At 37.3% G+C, this 14,581-nt stretch overlaps 9 protein-coding genes across 9 annotated transcripts; 6 read left to right on the top strand and 3 right to left on the bottom strand.

The window, feature by feature from the left end:
* Positions 1-38: 38 nt before the first annotated feature.
* Positions 39-827, bottom strand: C9374_000016 (uncharacterized protein; the record flags this gene model as incomplete). Its single annotated transcript, XM_044690924.1, has 1 exon — positions 39-827. One exon carries the CDS (start codon positions 825-827, stop codon positions 39-41), a length of 789 nt encoding a protein of 262 aa, XP_044552569.1.
* A 356-nt stretch (positions 828-1,183) lies between these two features.
* C9374_000017 (uncharacterized protein) lies at positions 1,184-2,582 on the top strand (the record flags this gene model as incomplete). Its single annotated transcript, XM_044691035.1, has 3 exons — positions 1,184-1,450; positions 1,565-1,694; positions 1,771-2,582. 3 exons carry the CDS (start codon positions 1,184-1,186, stop codon positions 2,580-2,582), a joined length of 1,209 nt encoding a protein of 402 aa, XP_044552570.1.
* Positions 2,583-2,808: 226 nt separating this feature from the next.
* On the top strand, positions 2,809-4,920 carry C9374_000018 (uncharacterized protein; the record flags this gene model as incomplete). Its single annotated transcript, XM_044691146.1, has 2 exons — positions 2,809-4,418; positions 4,515-4,920. The coding sequence occupies 2 exons, from the start codon at positions 2,809-2,811 to the stop codon at positions 4,918-4,920; spliced, it is 2,016 nt and encodes a 671-aa protein (XP_044552571.1).
* Positions 4,921-5,136: 216 nt separating this feature from the next.
* On the top strand, positions 5,137-6,246 carry C9374_000019 (uncharacterized protein; the record flags this gene model as incomplete). Its single annotated transcript, XM_044691257.1, has 1 exon — positions 5,137-6,246. The coding sequence occupies one exon, from the start codon at positions 5,137-5,139 to the stop codon at positions 6,244-6,246; it is 1,110 nt and encodes a 369-aa protein (XP_044552572.1).
* A 153-nt stretch (positions 6,247-6,399) lies between these two features.
* C9374_000020 (uncharacterized protein) lies at positions 6,400-7,941 on the top strand (the record flags this gene model as incomplete). The annotated part of the gene is made up of 1 exon (XM_044691369.1): positions 6,400-7,941. The coding sequence occupies one exon, from the start codon at positions 6,400-6,402 to the stop codon at positions 7,939-7,941; it is 1,542 nt and encodes a 513-aa protein (XP_044552573.1).
* Positions 7,942-8,039: 98 nt separating this feature from the next.
* On the bottom strand, positions 8,040-8,828 carry C9374_000021 (uncharacterized protein; the record flags this gene model as incomplete). The annotated part of the gene is made up of 1 exon (XM_044691480.1): positions 8,040-8,828. The coding sequence occupies one exon, from the start codon at positions 8,826-8,828 to the stop codon at positions 8,040-8,042; it is 789 nt and encodes a 262-aa protein (XP_044552574.1).
* A 199-nt stretch (positions 8,829-9,027) lies between these two features.
* Positions 9,028-9,711, top strand: C9374_000022 (uncharacterized protein; the record flags this gene model as incomplete). The annotated part of the gene is made up of 1 exon (XM_044691591.1): positions 9,028-9,711. One exon carries the CDS (start codon positions 9,028-9,030, stop codon positions 9,709-9,711), a length of 684 nt encoding a protein of 227 aa, XP_044552575.1.
* A 22-nt stretch (positions 9,712-9,733) lies between these two features.
* Positions 9,734-10,893, bottom strand: C9374_000023 (uncharacterized protein; the record flags this gene model as incomplete). Its single annotated transcript, XM_044691702.1, has 2 exons — positions 9,734-10,397; positions 10,454-10,893. 2 exons carry the CDS (start codon positions 10,891-10,893, stop codon positions 9,734-9,736), a joined length of 1,104 nt encoding a protein of 367 aa, XP_044552576.1.
* A 272-nt stretch (positions 10,894-11,165) lies between these two features.
* Positions 11,166-13,805, top strand: C9374_000024 (uncharacterized protein; the record flags this gene model as incomplete). The annotated part of the gene is made up of 1 exon (XM_044691813.1): positions 11,166-13,805. One exon carries the CDS (start codon positions 11,166-11,168, stop codon positions 13,803-13,805), a length of 2,640 nt encoding a protein of 879 aa, XP_044552577.1.
* Positions 13,806-14,581: the final 776 nt, after the last annotated feature.

Raw genomic sequence — 14,581 nt, forward strand, 5'->3', positions numbered from 1 at the left:
ACGAATTTTATTTACAATGAAAGGAAAACGTTAAGAGATTAATCGAATTTGTGAAATTTTTCTCGCATAGCATCAACTGGATACAAGTAACCTCCAATTCCTAACAATCCAAAATAAGCAGCGGCCAACATTGCCACAATTCCTCCCAAAAGGAAGGGTCTTTTTACCTTATATCCCAGAGCAGTATTCAATCCAAACAGCATGTGATAGACACCAGTAGTCATTAGAATTCCAAAGTAAGACATTCCAATGAAATGACCCACTCCCTTCTCTAAGAAGTGTCTCAACGCAGCAAATTCTTGTTGATACGAATTTGCAAATCTCACTCCATAAATATGACCAGGAATGAGTACGGAGAGAATATATCCCGAATATTGATGAAGTCTTTTCCAAATCGAAATGGAGGGTTTTTTCACTACTAATGTTTCCATATTGGAATTTCTTTGAATATTTCTCTTCTCCAATTCTTGAGTTTCAACATTTTTCATCAATGACTTGGGAGGAAAATAGTTCAAATAGAAAAAGTAAGAATTTGCCAACAAGTGAACAATGAGAGGACTCATCACGACTAAACCTTCAACAGTCTTGGAAGGACGATACCATGCTCGTGTCGATTCCAATACTTGATCATAGGTTTGAGGAGAAAGAGCTGCTGAAACTGTTGTGGCCACATGCATGGATGTGAATACGGAGAAGGCAATTCCGCTCCAGTGTTGAATTTTTCGAAACAAGGGAGTCCAAAAATTTGTAATGGATGACGAGTCTTTGTTTTTCATGTTGGATGTTTCATCGTTGGATTGATTTGAATTATGCATTGACGATACCATTTTGTGAGATGATAAGGTTCGAGTGAGGGTTGTTTCTTCTTTTTTTATTTGATTGGTCAAATAGATGAAAAGCAATTTCACTTTTTAATTTGTGAGCGGTCAAATTGTAGCTGGTTTGTGAAAAGTCCTCTGGGTAAAGAAATTGTCCTCAATGGAGAAATGAAAAAGCCATCTCAGAGAAGATCATTTTCACTGCGCCATTCGAACAACGATTCACTATGTTCTCACAAACAGCATTTATCGAAACCACTGTATTCCACTGTTCATTATCCATGAAACGAAATAGGTCAAAAAATACCCCTTTCGATTCAACAAGATTGCCGCCAAAAAGTCATTGAGACGACAACAACAAAAAAATGCGACCATACAAACACGTGCATTTGTTTCGATCGGCAGCAGCAAACAACTCTTCGTCCGATGGACTCTCACCAAAAGAGTCCAATTGGTTTAGACCAGTAGCCATTTTACCACTCGAAGAGGATCTAGCTCGGCAGGATGATGATACTGAACAACAACAACAACCAATGTATAAATATTCGATTGGTGTGAGTGATAGTCATGTTTGCATCACAGAAGGAGACTTGGTCTATTTTTGGGGAGGAAGAAATTCAACAAAGGGAATGGTAAGTCTTTGAGTCATCATTGCCTGATGATATAAAAATTATGATGATGCGATGCTATTGATCTTGCTGTTGACACTTTCTAAATTTGGACTTTGGATATCTTTTGAAATCTAGATTCATATCTATGATATGTCATTAAATCGATGGCTACCTCCAATTGAAGCTGTCTCAATTCTTGTTCCACAAACGAGGTATTACCATGGCTTTGTGAAACAAGGAAAAGATCCAATTTTCTGGCTGTATGGTAAGTGTGAAATTTTGTTGTTTCACTACAAATTGTCACAATCTAATTCATTGTGAAATCAATTGAATATCTTTAGGAGGTGTCAATCAGGAAGCTCCCAATGAATCACAGTGGACCGATGAATTCTATAGCTTCAATTTAACCACTCGAATGTGGTACAAACATGCTAATGGTCCTTCTAAACTCCGAGGACATATTTTCCTTTATCGAAAATCCAATCATTCCTTACTGCTCTATTCTGGAAATGATTCCTACTCTACCAATGAAATGTATGAATATAATATTTCTAAATGCACTTGGAAAAAAATTTTCCAGAAAAACTACATTTCTGCTCGTGCCTATGCAAGTGGAAATATTGTATATAATCAAGGAAAAGAGTTGCTAATTGTTTATGGAGGAGATGTCGGAGTTGGAGCACAAGAATTGAGCGATGAATTATGTATCTATGATTTTGCTGATCAAAAATGGAGAATAGTTGACCTCATGGGAACCTCAATACCACCTCCATTGTTTGGTCATGCCAATTCGACATGCCAAATTTCTCCAACGGAATTGTTGATCTATGGTGGATGTGACGATCAATATATTCCCTATTCTCATTGCTTTATTTTTAATTTTGTGACAGAACAGTGGAAGGCAATTAACGTGACTAATATCAAAGCATTGAATTGTTCTTCCATGTTTATTGATAAGAAACGAGGAAAAATTCATCTCTATGGAGGTTATGACTCTGGATCACGAAGTGATACTTTCATGACCATTGAAATGAATACCATTCTCAATTATAGATGTTTGAGAGCATTTCCAAATCTATTTTCAGCTTTAATTAGGGATAATTTAACAGACATCTCAATTGTAGCACATGATATTTATTACATGCATGATTAGAGTATTGATTCCATCTCTTTCACTATTTATTAGCTCCGTATTTCCAAGTTTTTGAATTTTTAATTTCACAAAACTTGGAGTCTCACTGGATCTTTCATAATTGTATACAATGATGAGACACATTTTTCAATCCATCACACCACAACCCCGGCGTATGACCCATTCGTTCGATCAAAAAAGATCCAATTACTCTCTGGGTCCAATATCAATAAAAATCAAACAAAAAATGTCCTGCAGTAATAATAACGCTGTTCCAAAACCATCTTGCAGCCATGATGAATCACGAACGAACACAACCGCTCAATCATCGTCTGGGTCCATTATAATCAACCATGATGCACATTCATCCTATGGTGAAGAAGCAGAAATTACTGGATCCTATCATCAACAAGACCCATCCATGATTGCAATTCCACAAGAACAAGAGCAACAACATCGGGATGAACCAATCATGCATCCACAAGAACACAATAATTTATTAATCTCATCATCATCACAACAAGACAATGATCCATTTTCAACCACCACTTCCAAAAAGCCTTATGGAGTGGTTTCATTTGCTGATGAGCCTTTGATGAGCCAACATCATGATCCTGTAACGGAAAAACAACCTGCAACACCAAGTAACAATGAAGCCACTACCACGACGACGACAGGAGAAAATCTAGACTCATCACCAACGATCAAACCACAAGAGCGGAAACGAAGAATTTCATCACGATTACCTCTCACTTCCATGACTAGTTCTTCCACTACTTCTATGAATGAAGCGTCTACGAATGGATTTGATGAAGAGGAAGAGAGTGATGACTCTTCTTCATGCTGCTCCGAAGATGAGTCGCAACAAGATGAGCTTTCCAATCAAATTCAAGACAATTACTTTAATGCACGATCGAGACGGGTTTCCTTGTGTGCTGCTGATATTTTGAGTGTGAAAAAATCAGAAGAGCAAGATGGGAAAACGACACCTCCAACATCTTCTACGTCAACAGCAAGAAATAATTCGATTCTGATCGTGAACGAAGCGATCAATTCATATCCCTCTGTGAATGAGATTCGATCGCCAAGAGAACATTCTCTTGATGAAAATTCACAGACAAATACTCCCAAAGTATATAGCTCAATAATTTTTGAAGCGAAACACGACTCGAAACGAATTCAACAATTTGAAGAAATTACCTCTAATTATCATGAATATGTGACAAAAAATCCGAAACAATTCCGAAAGCTTATTCGAGAAGGAATTCCAACAAAAGAGTTAATGAAAACCATTTGGAAGCGTATGGTTGGATCCGAAGAATTATCCAACAAATATCCGGGTCTGTACAAAAAGCTGACACAACTTGATGAAACAATTCTAGAAGACGACGTTCATAGAATTATGAAAGATGTGTATAGAACGTATCCACAATATGAATTTTTTAGCGAAAAAGACGGGCCAGGTCAAAAAGCATTGTGTCGTATTCTAAAAGCGTATTGCTATTTTGACAAGCAAACAGGATACTGTCAAGGAATGGCTTTTATATGTGGCTTTGCTTTAATGAACCTTGAAGACGAAGAGGACACATTTTGGTTCTTTGTTCAAATCATGAATAATGCGAAACACGGCCTGAAAGATATATTTTGTGATGGCTTACCTCGATTAAGAATGGTCATGTTTATGGTTTCTGAATTGGTCAAGCTACGGTTGCCAGATATTCACAAGCATCTCGAAGAAAATTACATTTTACCAGAAATGTATGCCAGTTCAATATTAATGACACTATGTACGAATAGATTTACATTTACGGCCTCACAAAGAATTTGGTCTATATTTTTGAATGAAGGATGGAAAATGTAGGTACTTGTTGTGAGCTCTATCATGATTTTAAGACATGTTTTTGTATATTGAATGAATCACTAACTTGTCGGCGACGGTATCAACACATGCAGTATGGTACGATTAATTGTTGCACTACTGAAATTATCACGTAAGGAGTTAATGGGATGCAATGCTACCGAAGTGACATCAAAAATTTATGAAAATGCAGAACAAACTGATGTTGAAACACTTCTCAAATATGCCTTCAGCGTACGACTCACTTCACGTCTCATGACCAACCTCAAGGCAAAATACGAACTCGTATCATTAACTGAACAAGAAAAGCAAGCATTACGAACTCAACGAGAAAATTTGAGAAAGATTCGAAGTAGTAGTCATATTGCTGGTGACTCTCGAACACGATCGTCCTCTCTTCAATTACCATCCATGTCCTCGATATTTGCAAAAATTTCGAACATGTTTGGACTTCTCGATAGCAGAGAAGACGACGCCAGTCTTTTCAAAAACAACCTTTAATCCACCAAATATAATTGTGAACTTTAATTTATTAAACACTTATGAACACAAGTAAGGACATTTCTGTATGTAACACAAAAAGCAGGATTTCCTTTGAACAGAGAACTAGGAATTCTCGGTGGGGACGTTTCTGTGGAGCATAAAAAGCTCCTTTGGTACGCGTTCAAAAAAACAACAAAAAAAAAACAGATCAACACAATTTCAACAACAATAGCCATGTCGAGAGTACCATCCACAACTAGCTCTTCCTTTACATTTTCATTTCCTTCCCTTCCTCAAATGACTCCTACAATCACACGAGGAGCAATCTTGAAAGCACAACATCCCGCATTGACTCCTCAAGAACAAGAATTGGTCGATTTCAGTGAAAAGATTGTCGATCTCGTTTTTGTGTGTGACAATACTGGATCCATGTCTGGTGAAATCAATGTCGCCAAAGACACCATTCAAACCATCATTTCATCACTCCACGATCATTTCAAATCCGATTTGAGATTTTCAGCAGTGAGTTATCGAGATCATTCGGATGACCATGCTGTCAAGGAATATCCATTCACTCGTGACGTTTCAGTTGCCAAATCATACATTCAGGAAATGAGTGCCACAGGAGGTGGTGACTATCCTGAAGCTTTGGCCAGTGCTTTGAAAGTTGTTTCAGAAATGCCATTCAACAAAAACGGAAAGAAAATTGTCATTTGGATTGCAGATGCTCCACCTCATGGAATGGGAGCGAGCGGTGACAGTTATCCAGAAGGATGTAAAGATGAAAACAATCAAGTCATTGATTGGATCAAACTCGCCGATTACGTCATGGAAAAGGGTTGTGTTTTTTACACACTCGTATGTGAACGATCACAAAAGGATCAACAATTGATCTTATTTATGGACTATTTGGCTACGAAAACCAACGGAAAATGTCTGTTATTGACCAATGCCAACAAAATTCCAAATTTGATTATTAATGGATGTATTGAAGATGATGAAATGGATCAACTCATTGCCGAGAAGATTAAAGAATTAGGTGTTGAACGAGTGAAAACCATGAAACAAGACGAATTGTTGGAACAAATGAACAAATTGACAGAAAATGCAAAGGTTCAACAAGTGCAAACTTTTGGATTCACGTCGAATCGAACCAGCGACCTTATGAAATGTAATTCCATGTCTACCGTGCCTACCCATTTGTTTACCACTGCTACCTCAAGCTGTGCTCGTGTCGGTAACACAGATGCCACAACATTTAGTTATGGATCGACCATTGCTGCCAAACCTTCCACAGAACAAGTGTTTAAAGCTTGTCAAAGAAATGCAGCAACCAAGAGATAAATCATTGTTGCTGTTGTAATAAAATGTGAACTGTAAATACAACATTTAAGTCATCTTTTTATTAGCTAAAACTGCAGGACCTTTGATGAACCTTCAGAATTCTGGAAAATTGCACATTTAAACATTGTTTTTGAGGCAAGTTCCTCAAAAAAAATGTCCTTTACATCATCACTATTCGGAAAAGTATTTAAAACGAAGATTTTTTCATCCTCTTCATTTCTCAACACGAGTCAGAAAATCCATCATGGAAAACGAGTATTCATGATTGGGAGTACTCTCGCTTTAGCAACAGGCTTGTATGGAATTTTTCATCATGATCAAGATCAATCAACGAAGCTTGATGGGTCTTCAAACCAAGATGATCATTTCAAGAATTGGATTGGAAGCAGTCCATTGCAAGCCGAAGATTTGTATCAATTCTATTTTGGAGATATTCAATCGGAGGATGAATTGGAATTGATTAAAGTTCAAATTATTAATCGCCACGGAGCAAGAACACCTATCAATGCTATTCCGAGTTTTATTGACAGTAAGCCATGGGAATGTTTACCGTATGACTCCAAAGTGGTTTTGATTGGCGATAATCATGCACATTTCAAGGCTGTTATGGAAACAGACGATGGATTAGAATTGTATGGAAATTGCATGAAAGGTCAGCTCACAGCAAAAGGTTCTTTGCAAATGGTTGAAGTTGGAAAATCTTTGAGAGATCAGTATTTGGAAAAATTGTTTGGAAATTTATCAGTTGATGAAATTGTTAAATTAATGTATGTTAGATCGAGTGATATTAGAAGTAGAAGAACAGAATACTCTGCCATGTATTTATTATTGGGCCTGTTAGGAGAGAATGCGAAAGAATACCCAACCATACACATGTTTGAAGAATCTAGAGAGACATTGTATGGCCACTTTAAAGTTTGTGCCAAGTTAGGGTCCATTATTTCGAAACGACTTAAAACGTTGGGAGAGGAGACTGAAAAGGATCCAAGACTCCTTGAAATTAAGGATAAATTACTTGATTTGTTGGAAGCTAATTCTGCTCAGCCACAACCTGCCCAATCACAAACATCAGAAATTCATGACAAGGGTTTACTTGAAGCAAAACGTGTGAATAATGCAAAAGATTTGCAACAATGGGAATCCATCAACAATGCCTTCCTTGGTATGCTTTTTCATGGTCACGAGTTACCAAAAGGCATTACTCTTCAAGATGTGGAGTATGTTTCACAACATGTTGGAAAAAGCGGATCTTTTTTATTTTCGGCACAAGATGACGTTCTTAAAATGAATGTCGGCATGCTTTTGAGGCATTTGGTGACAAGTATGAAAAAGAGTGGCAACAAGCATTTACAAAAAGAGTTGGATCAAAGAAAAATGGAAGTTTACCTTGCGCATGATACCACCATTATGCCACTATTACTTGCCTTGAATATGTACAATGATGAGTGGCCAGCTTTTGCAGCCACATTAGCTTTTGAACTCTATGCTACCAAGAAAAATCCTTCAAAACAGTTTGTGAAAATTGTGTACAACAACCAGACACTGTTTTTGAAACCAGAGCAACAGGAACAATTTGTTCAAGATTCAAAGACTGGTTTAATTCCACTCGAAAAGTTTATGGAAATGACCAAACCTTATGAAATTTCTCGTCACGAATGGACTGAAATCTGCAAATTAAATCGACCAAGAAATTAAAGGATATTCAGAAGTGACTTTCAAAAGATATGAACACTAGTCGACAAAGAATGGAAAGCAAATGTGTGGATTTATTGCACGACCAAAACATCACAACTTTAATTTCTCTTCCTGCTTCTTTCTCTATATACATGACCATGCTCCAATTTCTTCAATTCCAACAACACTGCAGAATTTTCCTGAATTAAGTCACATTTTTCTGGTGGAGGACATTTCACATCCACTCCAAATGCATTAGGATCCACCTTTGGAGATTGATCATAATAACTCTGGATGGCACTGAATCGAGTTGTATCGTCTGAACTGGTTGATGTTATGAAAAATGTTTCCAAAAAGACCCAACACGTATGGTCACCCAGTCCAGTATCTGTTGCATAGACATGATATTCCTCCAAGAGATTGCTCTCAACATACTTGTCATTGTTCATTACACGAGTCATTGGAATTCCACCCAGTTGAGTCTTATTGACCACCGAGTCATCATAGACCTCTACACAATGCTCCGAAACGACAGGTCCCGTAGGATTGAACTTGTAGCAAGTGCAACTACTTGAAGTATTGGTAAAGACGTAGGCCATTTTGTCGACTTGACTTCTAAACACGACAGTTGTGTAAGAATCTCTTTGTTGTCCATTTTTGAAATAATCATAGACATCATACCGAGCTCGTTGATGAGTCACATCTCTCTGTGCAAACATGGTATATACTTCAGAATAATTGCTTTTATAGTATATTTGAGAATCGACTTGAGGGCAGTATCGTTTGTGGGAATATTCAAACGGATAACAACAAAGAGTGTAATCCTGCACTGAGAATTGCACAAAGAAGAAAATCAAGAGAGAGGATGTGAAAAGAAGAAACGCAATGACAGAAGGAAGAGGTCTCATGGTGTGTGAAAGGGTAGTTCTATTGTTCCAGAGTATTTTTTTTTGATCCAAATTCAAGTTGACTTGGGCCTTTTCTTTACGGGTTTCTTTAAATGCTTGAAAAGGAAGTTGTGTTGAGGAGTCGGGTGACCGTGATAAACGAAGAGCTTGTGTTTCGTGATAGTGAGACAAAGTTGAGGATAGAACTGGAACGAAAAAAATGATTTCAACAACCACTTGGACCTGCTGCCTCCTTCTCGTCTTGAGTTTGCTCTCGTTGCAAGTACTTACTGTCACTGGTCAACATCAATGTTGTCTTCCTCCTCAATATTCTCATCACGTTCGAACACAAACTGCCACATCTTCCAATGCTTTAAAAGCCAATTTCACAACATTGACTGTGCATCACACTTACGTGGACTCTCTTCAACATAGAATTCGAGAGGATTATCTTCAAGTTTATTTCAATGAATATCCACAACCATCGTATTCGATATTGAGTTTCTTGTCCTCGGATTTATCCATGAAATACATCTATAGATGGAATTCTACTTTGTGTTCATGCAGAAAAGAACGAAATACTGGAGGCACTCCTTTCAAGAAAACCTGTGCTCAAGGAAGCACTGTGAAAACCTCCAACATTGGTCTATATCCCATTATGCTCTTTACGGATCAAGTCTATAATTCTCAACAATTTGTCAATACAAGATTTGTCACTTCTAGAGTGAATGGTCATCCAGGAAATTGTTGGATCGTTGAAGCCGATGAGATTTCTGATAATGCCAATCGAAAAGAATACATGAATGCAGTTTTTTCAGAACAACGTGCAGTGGTTTCTGAGAATGACTTTGTATTGGATTCAAAATGTCCTTCCATCGACAAGTGTTCATGGGAACAAGCATGAATAAATTGAATAATATCGATTCTTAAACTTGTAATTCGTTCAAAATAGGAGTTGGAGAGGATACCGAAGGTGAGATGGACAAGCACGTTGAATTCGTTCCTTCCTTTTTTTCAATGGAATCCTGAATTGAGGATATTGAGGGTGGATAGTTATAATGTTGAACTTGAGAAAGAGCCCTCTCCGTCTGAACAAACATGGGATGGAACAACAACAAGCTCAACGTTGCAAAGATTAACAAAATTTTAAGGCCACTTCCTCGACTCGAACCTGCGGCCGATACTAAGGCAGTTGCCAATAATTGACCACACACGCACAAAATTAATCCAATCATTAAGCCGAAAGTGACGAGGAAGGGATTACTTTGTTTACAGGAGCAAAGGAGTTTGAAAGATTTGAAGTAGGATGAATTTTTGTGAATTCCTTTCAGAATGAAAAATCCGCTCATTAAGGTAAGAATGATGTCAAAGAGAAAGGCACTGCATAATACTGCAAAACATGAATAGAGTATGATGGCCATGGTTGATGAAGAAATTACGGTTGTGTCATTCAATAGTTGAGCGATAGTCGCTGTCAAAACTGCCATCAAAGAGAAGAAGGCAAAAACGCCAAACAGAGCGCTCGTAACCTTCTTAATCCGTTCATAGAGAGTGGTTGACAGAGCTCCTAATTGTTGAGCTGATGTCCAACTATTTCCAAGTTTTTACAAAATTTTACAACATTCAGAATTCCAGCTAAAACTTACAACACCATTTGAACATGAAACAAAATGACAAACACAAAAACATAGTTAATGGTCGACAATAACGTAGTCAAAGCTCCAACTGCTTTCAACGAAAAGAAATATCCTTTTGAGAACAATTGTTGAGAATCTTTTTCTTTGAGAGCTCTCGCGTCCATACTCCACGAATCAAAAACAATTCTAACAAATAAAGTGGCACATTGAATCGAAACAAAGATGGCCACAAGAATGAATAAAATTTTGGGATTTTTCTTGAGTGATATTTTTCGTTTTTTTGTAATGATGAATAGCATGATTCCAAAACAAGAAAAAAAGATGAAATAACAAGTTAAAAAGAAGAGACTGTTGGCTAGCGAGATGGCATTGAGATAAGACGGTAAAAAGTAATCGATCGAAGTAACATTGACCATTGGGTCAATCAGGATGATGGGTCGTTCTGACATTTTTCTGTCAAAATCAATGATCAACGGTTAAATGAGAGACATTAAGTTGTTTTTTTGAGACATCACTTCATTGAGACAAGAGATGTATCTCTCTCATTCATGAATTCAGGGTGTTTCCTTTTCAAAACCCAACTTCGCTGTCAAATGCCACAAAATAAAAAACAAGATTAACAAAGAAAAGTAATACCAAGTATCGATTTTCAAAGGTCCACACAAGAATTATCTTCCCGCCAAAAAAATCCGTTATAAATTTCAAATTTTTAACATAAAAAATGTTGGCCACTCCGACCCCATCATCCACGACCACTACTGGCACCAACAATCATCACACCACTGGCACCAACAACAAGGAAAATCTCCTCCATCCTTCTTCTTCCTATTCATCCTCTTCTTCCAAAAAAAGCCAACCTCCTTCTTCTTCCTCAACATCATCATCATCATTAAAATCATCATCATCAAATAAGCCTACCCTCGGATCCTATCTCCGACAAAGTAAACCCTATATTTTCGTTCCAACTCTGGAAGAATTAAAACAAATCTCTCCTCTTCAAATTTATTCTCAACTGGTCGATGTTTATACAAAATTAGATGGTTCTCCTCATGCCATGTATTTGGATCAAAAAGTTCAATTCATTCGAGTGTGTATTCATGTCATTGAAGATGGAATGATCCATCAGTTGTCGACGACAAGTATCATGTCGAATACTGAAAAGGATTTGTATTTCATGTGGATGCTTCTCGCAGTTTCTCTTTTAAATTGTAACATGCCTCATATTGAGAATGAAATGCAAGATCATCTCTCGAAACAATTTGAATACTTTTCATCGTGTAGTCATCCTATTAAGGAGGATGAAACGTATTACTTTTTATATGCTCAATATGAATGGTTTGTGAATGATGATCATCAGGATCGTATGTTTAAGAGTCTTTCGAAAATTCAACAAGGTTTGAAAAAGTTTGAAAAATCACTAGTCTTGTTGCAAGTGAAGAATTCGATTTTGGATTCGGGAAGTTTTCAATTTCATTTAAGTTTTAAACCAACTCCTCCTCCATCCTCAAATCATTTCAAATCGTTTTCACCTGAACTGCCAACTGTCACCAAATCCATTCCTTCAACAACCTCTTCGACCACTTTACAAAACAAATCTTCACCTCCACAACCAACAGAAGGTCTCTTTTCGAGAGCAACACGAAGACTTTCCCCTCAACCACATGTTCTTTCACAACAACCCTCACAACAAGGTTTAAACTCTCAAGAACGACCTTTGCAATTGATTAGTGCAGCAAGACCACCTTCTTCTAGGACCAATTTATTCACAAAACCATCATCACACAACAGCGTGGAAAGTTCTGTCAATAATGGAATGAATTCATCCAATTCATCCAATTCATTGATGAACAACAATGCTTCATATGCAACACCCGTGTCGAACTCGAATGGAGCTTTACAATCGACGTATCAACAAACGCAGCAAACACCTTCATTCCTTAGTCCTCCTCCTCCATTAACGATTGGCAGCATGCAACAGAATGGAGTGTCTAATGTGTCAACCATGCCTTACAATACGAGTTCTCAGTCGACAACGACAACCAACTCGTCGATGGAAATGTCAGCACCACTCAAGAGGTCACGTGAAGAAATTCTTGCTAACAAAATGCCAACTTCTACCAATAATTTTGCAACTCCTTCATCCAAACAAGTATCCTCAACAACGACGACACCAACAAGTAGTTCCACTCCTTCCAGTGAAGGAAGTGATTCTAAAAAACGAAAATTTACCATCGTTGTGAAAATCAACAATCGAGAATACGGAGTGATGCGTAAAATTGGAGTTGGAGGAAGCTGTTCTGTCTACAAGTGCATTGACTTGGAAAAGAATGAAGAAGTTGCCATTAAGCACATTAAAATTGACAAGACTGATGACGCCAGCATTGTCAAGGGCTTTCTCGATGAAGCCAAATTATTGGAATCTCTCAGAGACGACGACGTCAACAATAACATCATTCGATTAATTGACTATGAACACAGACCTCATCGAAGTCGAGATGAAATTCTACTCGTGATGGAATTAGGCAGTCACGACTTTAACACAATTTTAAAAAAGCACAATAAGGATAATCCCTTCACTATTGACGAATTGAAACAATATTGGAGACAAATGCTTGAAGCTGTGGCTTTCATTCACTCCAAGAAGATTGTTCACACCGATATTAAGCCATCTAATTTTCTATTAGTGAATGGAAAGTTAAAACTTATTGATTTTGGAATTGCCAAAGTACCTGAACATGAAAATACTCAAAACATTTCACGAAATACCATTGTTGGAACACTCAATTTTCTTCCTCCAGAAAGTTTCAAAAATCATGTCGTGAATGACGGCTCAACAAAATACAAATTTGGACCACCTGGAGATATTTGGAGTTTAGGAATTATGCTCTATCAAACCATTTATCACAAAACACCCTATTCTGACGTTCAGGATCATATCAAAAAGATTTCTCTCATTACGGATGAAAATTCTGAAATTTCATTTCCTGCTGTTGCAGAGGAATATCAACAAGCCATTTCTCTTCTCAAAACCATTCTAGTGAAAGATCCCAACAAGAGGCCATCGATTGCAACCATTCTACAACATGCATTCTTTGTTCCAAAAAATTTAAGTGAACCACTTTTGATTTCATTTCGAGATGCGCATGAACAAACACATTTTGTGGACAATGTACGTCAAGTTTTCCAATATTTACTTTCCAATCATCAATCCCTTTCTTCACAGCAAGCATTGTATGCTTCGTATACAGCTCATGAGCTTTTAAGGCTTTGTTTGGAGCGTTCGAAGCAACAACAACAACAACCACATGGTGACAAATTGTCAGAGGATGAAATTTTGAACTGTGTGAAAAATAAGCCTTAATGAATTTTAATTTTTTATTTATTAATAAGAGATTGATCACCTTTTTACAATGATTCATTGAATTTGTTACATTGGAATCTCACCAAAATAAACGAGTCATGATTATTCGTTTCACAACCTAGCCACAATTGAATTTTCCAAAACAAGTAATTTTCCAAATTTTCATTGAAATACACAACCATTTTAATCGAGTTAAACAATGAGATACATCCAAATCGATTTTCAGTGAAATTGTATTTTAACCATTTATGCCCATTTCCCAATTTTATTTCCCTTCAACAGCACAGGCTCTGGCCTTTCCAGAAGCATCTCCATATTTCATCATTGAAATTTGAGAGAACCATTTCATTCCATCTCGCACACACTCTCCACTCGATCCACAATTTACCAAAAAAACCTTCCATCGAGCAATTAGTCCTCTCGTAACAATATCTTACAACAACTCCAATGAAAACCAAATATTGCCTTCTTCTTGTGCTCTTAGCCCTTCTGGTGTTGCTCTGTTGTATCCATTTCCATTCTCCCAACAACCACATGGGAGTCATGGCTCAACGTCAGCAATACTCTTCACAATATGGAGTCTACAGTTGTACCATTCGATGTGCTCAATATTGGGGATGTTACTATAGAAACAGACGTTACTTTTACAGAAGATTCCGTGGATGTTCCTATCCATATGGATGTATGTGTCGAAGATGTAAACTTCCAAGAAGATGCTACATGTAAAATTCTAAAGTAGTATTTGTTGAGAAGATGTTTCACACACTGATGGTTCT

Source organism: Naegleria lovaniensis (genome assembly GCF_003324165.1).
Source record: "Naegleria lovaniensis strain ATCC 30569 chromosome Unknown tig009, whole genome shotgun sequence".
Taxonomy (NCBI): Eukaryota; Heterolobosea; class Eutetramitea; order Acrasida; family Naegleriidae; genus Naegleria; species Naegleria lovaniensis.